The sequence below is a fragment of the Lissotriton vulgaris genome, chromosome 1_1 (genome assembly GCF_964263255.1).
Source record: "Lissotriton vulgaris chromosome 1_1, aLisVul1.2, whole genome shotgun sequence".
Taxonomy (NCBI): Eukaryota; Metazoa; Chordata; class Amphibia; order Caudata; family Salamandridae; genus Lissotriton; species Lissotriton vulgaris.
In genome coordinates this window covers 56411156-56415324 of record NC_141685.1, presented here as the reverse complement: position 1 = coordinate 56415324, position 4169 = coordinate 56411156, and the positions used below count along the sequence as shown (strand labels likewise).

Sequence of the window (4169 nt, the reverse complement as noted above, 5' to 3'; positions counted from 1 at the left end):
TTCCTCTTCAGCTTTGAGCTGTTAGCAACATGATAATGTTTAAAAAAGGTTGAAAACTTGGCTTTTTGACCATGTTTGAAACAAACAGATATACTTACTTTTCTGACCTCTGCTTGGCCCCAGGACACTCTTTGGAGTAGCTGTACACATTACGAGTCGCTTTACCATCATGATATGGCTAGAGCAGTGCTTCGCTATCTAAACTGGCCAAAGACCACCATTCAGTGCTCTAGGTGTATTGCAAACTCTTTCTAGCCAAACCGCAGGCGAAATTGGAAAAGCACAATGAAGTGGATCCTAACAACTGAAGGCTAAAGGAAAGAGGAGTTCTGCTCTCTAAAGTACAGAGTATTGTCCCAATTTGCACCTACCGGAATGAAGATTAAGCTTTACCCGCAAGCATGCGAAGCCATTATCCAATCTAAAGATGCAATCACCCACAAGGAAGCCTTACTGATATTATGAATGTGGCAGGTATTTAGTGAGTTGTATTTTATTTTTAAATCGGAAATCAAGCGTCCAAAATATAACACACATACAGGGAATGTGAAAATAACGCAAGTGGTTTATTAACTATGCTGACCCTTCAGGAAACACGGTCAGGAGAAAAATCGTACAATTCCACTGAATATGTCAAGAACTTTAGCAAATTAGAAACCATAAAAGAGCATCAGAGAATACAAACAGGGGAAAAACCATACCATTGCAATGAATGTGTACAGAGCTTCAGTCGGTTATCACATCTCCAAACACATCAGCGAACACACACAGGGGAAAAACCATACCATTGCAATGAATGTGGGAAGAGCTTCAGTCAAATTGCAAACCTCCACACACATCAGAGAATACACACAGGGGAAAAACCATACCATTGCAGTGAATGTGTGCAGAGCTTCAGTCAAATTGCAAACCTCCACACACATCAGAGAATACACACAGGGGAAAAACCATACCATTGCAGTGAATGTGTGCAGAGCTTCAGTCGGTTATCACATCTCCAAACACATCAGCGAACACACACAGGGGAAAAACCATACCATTGCAATGAATGTGTGAAGAGCTTCAGTCGGTTATCACATCTCCAAACACATCAGCGAACACACACAGGGGAAAAACCATACCATTGCAATGAATGTGGGAAGAGCTTCAGTCAAATTTCAAACCTCCAAACACATCAGAGAATACACACAGGGGAAAAACCATCCCATTGCAATGAATGTGTGCAGGGCTGCAGTCGGTTATCACACCTCCAAAAACATCAGCGAATACACACTGGGGAAAAACCATACCATTGCAATGAATGTGTAAAGAGCTTCAGTCAAATTTCAAACCTCCACACACATCAGAAAATACACACAGGGGAAAAACCATACCATTGCAAGGAATGTGTAAAGAGCTTCAATCAGATTTCACAGCTACACGTACATCAAAAAATACACACAGGGGAAAAACCATACCATTGCAGTGAATGTGTGAAGAGCTTCAGTCGATTACAAGAACTCCGAACACATCAGCGAACACACACAGGGGAAAAACCATACCATTGCAAGGAATGTGTAAAGAGCTTCAGTCAAATTGCAAACCTCCACAGACATCAGACAATACACGCAGGGGAAAAACCATACCATTGCAGTGAATGTGAAGAGTTTCAGTACATTAGCAGAACTCCAAACACATCAGCGAACACACACAGGGGAAAAACCTTACCATTGCAGTGAATGTGTGAAGAGCTTCAGTCAAAATACACTCCTCCGCACACATCAGAGAATACACACAGGGGAAAAACCATACGATTGCAGTGAATGTGGAAGTAGTTTTAGGCTACTCTCACACCTCCACGCACATCAGAGAACACACACAGGGGAAAAACCATACCATTGCAAGGAATGTGTAAAGAGCTTCAATCAAATTACAAACCTCCACAGACATCAGAGAATACACACAGGGGAAAAACCATACCATTGCAGTGAATGTGTGAAGAGTTTCATTACGTTAGCAAAACTCCAAAAACATCAGCGAACACACACAGGGGAAAAACCTTACCATTGCAGTGAATGTGTGAAGAGCTTCAGTGAAATTGCAAACCTCCGCACACATCAGAGAATACACACAGGGGAAAAACCATACCAGTGCAGTGAATGTGTAAAGAGCTTCAGTCAGTTAACAGGCCTCCGCAGACATCAGCGAATACACACTGAGGAAAAACCATACACTTGCAGTGAATGTGGAAGTAGTTTTAGGCTACTATCACACCTCCACACACATCAGAGAACACACACAGGGGAAAATCCCTACCATTGCAATGAATGTGGCAGTAGTTTTACTTACTCTTCAGCATTAAGAAATCATCAGCGAGCTCACAAAGGGGAAACAAATCTTTTAAATGCCATGAATGCTTGAAAAGCTGAAGTCCATTATCAATCCTAAACAGGCATCAGTGAACACACGCAGAAGAAAAGCCTTCAAGTGCAATGAATGTGTGAAGAAATATAGTCAATTATCAAGCCTATATAGACATCAGCTTACACACACTCTGTAAATACCGTACAACTGTAGTGAGTGTAGAAGTACCTGTAGGAAATCTTTCGCATTAAGGATTCATCAATTAATGCTCACAGAGAAAAATCCTTTCAGGTGCTGTGAATGTGTGAATATCTTCTGTCAGTTATTAAACCTACAGATACATCAACTAACATACACAGAGTAAAAATGGGCATTGCAATGAATGTCAGAAGTGATTTTGTCAATTGCGAACACACCTGGGGGAAACCTTACAATTGCACTAAAAGTGTGACACGCTTTTGTCAATTTCTGATCCTACAGAGCCTCAGCGAACACACACCTTCATTATAAATAATCCTAGAGATGCAGTGAATTCAGAAAGAACTTAATAACAATAACAATAATGTTGACTCATCTGAGGACATTGACAGGAACAGAACAGTGCCGTTATTGTGAGATGAAGGAATTACAGGAAAAATATGTATAATTATGTGGGATATTCAAATACCAGATGAATAAAGACTCGACTAGAAGAAAAGAAGAAAACCAAAGATTTGTAGAATATTGAAAGTGTCTGTTCCCAGTGATTGTTCACTTCGGTACACATAGAAAAAACAATGTGATATAACAGGAAATCCACTGGGAGACTAGCACAATGTGGAATAAAAGAAAAGAAAACTGGTGGTTTTTATTTGGCGACGAAGAATTACAAAGAAAAGCATCCGAGAGTTCCTGTTCATGCTACCTGTAAAAGTGTAGGGATGAATACGATTCTGCCTGCACACATTGCTATATTAGCATAAGTGAGTTAGTTGCTCAAACGCCATTTTGCTGTTTTTGCACATGACACTACATGTCTCTGTTTTTATAAAGACAAACTGTTTGCTTTTCCTTCACATGAGAACGGTCTGTTTTTCACATCTCTAGACTCACACTGTGACCTCAAGTCTGCACAAAGTGTTCAAGGTTAAAATAACAATGTATGCTGTTGATGCAGGTTGATCGTCCCACGCTCTAGACACAACACGAACACAGCTGCCCATTTCTGAAACTCAGGTGCTTTTAATATTGCTTTACATGCATGAGTCTAGCACTTGGGAAAAACCTTTCCATCAACAAAGAGCTGTGCTGGTCTGGGATGTGATTCACTTCACCTGACTTTGGTGGTATGCGGTCCCCGTTTTAACCTAGAGATCCGCTATTATTTATTACCATCAAGGGGAGGGTGGTACACAAGGCGCTATAGACCTGGTTCCACTATCATTATAATATTATTTCTCCATTTGTATTTTATGGAATTGTAACAATGCTGCTTGTATTGATTTTATGCATCTTTTTACTTATGTTAGCAAAGATACTGCTTCTTATAGCACGCAGTTGAAATAAACATTTAAACTATACCGTGTCTCTGATTACTCACATTGTGGACATTTATGAGAATAAAAACGAAAGAGTGTTCTTGATTCCCACAATTCCTGAGGGGTCCCAAAGTCACTTGCTCTGGGTTGTCCAATCATTGGTAGCTTCGCTGTAGTACCGAGAATGAATGAGACACTGTTGCTAGTTGGATCGGGGTTCTGGGCGCTGAGGTGGATTTTTGGTACACCACAATACACTGAAGTCCTGGTTTCCTGCGCATAGGTCTGTGCATGAGCAGAATCCCCGCA

The 4169-nt window shown here is 40.7% G+C and overlaps 1 protein-coding gene across 3 annotated transcripts; it reads left to right on the top strand.

Moving 5' to 3' along the window:
* The first annotated feature begins 329 nt into the window (after window positions 1-329).
* LOC147737238 (uncharacterized) lies at window positions 330-3422 on the top strand. 3 transcript variants are annotated; one of them, XM_086920890.1, is made up of 4 exons: window positions 330-1069; window positions 1319-1577; window positions 1645-1759; window positions 1844-3422. In XM_086920890.1, the coding sequence occupies exons 1-4, from the start codon at window positions 576-578 to the stop codon at window positions 2398-2400; spliced, it is 1425 nt and encodes a 474-aa protein (XP_086777016.1). In that variant the 5' UTR covers window positions 330-575; the 3' UTR covers window positions 2401-3422. The 3 variants fall into 3 exon arrangements, with proteins under 3 accessions (XP_086777016.1, XP_086776945.1, XP_086776856.1); XM_086920819.1 differs by lacking the exon at window positions 1645-1759 and having other exon boundaries at window positions 330-1593; window positions 1928-3422; XM_086920730.1 differs by having other exon boundaries at window positions 330-1593; window positions 1676-3422.
* Window positions 3423-4169: the final 747 nt, after the last annotated feature.

Coding starts and splice junctions, on each gene's coding strand:
- LOC147737238 (XM_086920730.1), top strand. CDS start 576: ATGCTGACCCTTCAGGAAACACGGTCAGGAGAAAAATCGTACAATTCC. Junction 1,594..1,675: donor AATTGCAAACCTCCACAGAC/ATCAGACAATAC, acceptor AACTCCAAACAC/ATCAGCGAACACACACAGGG.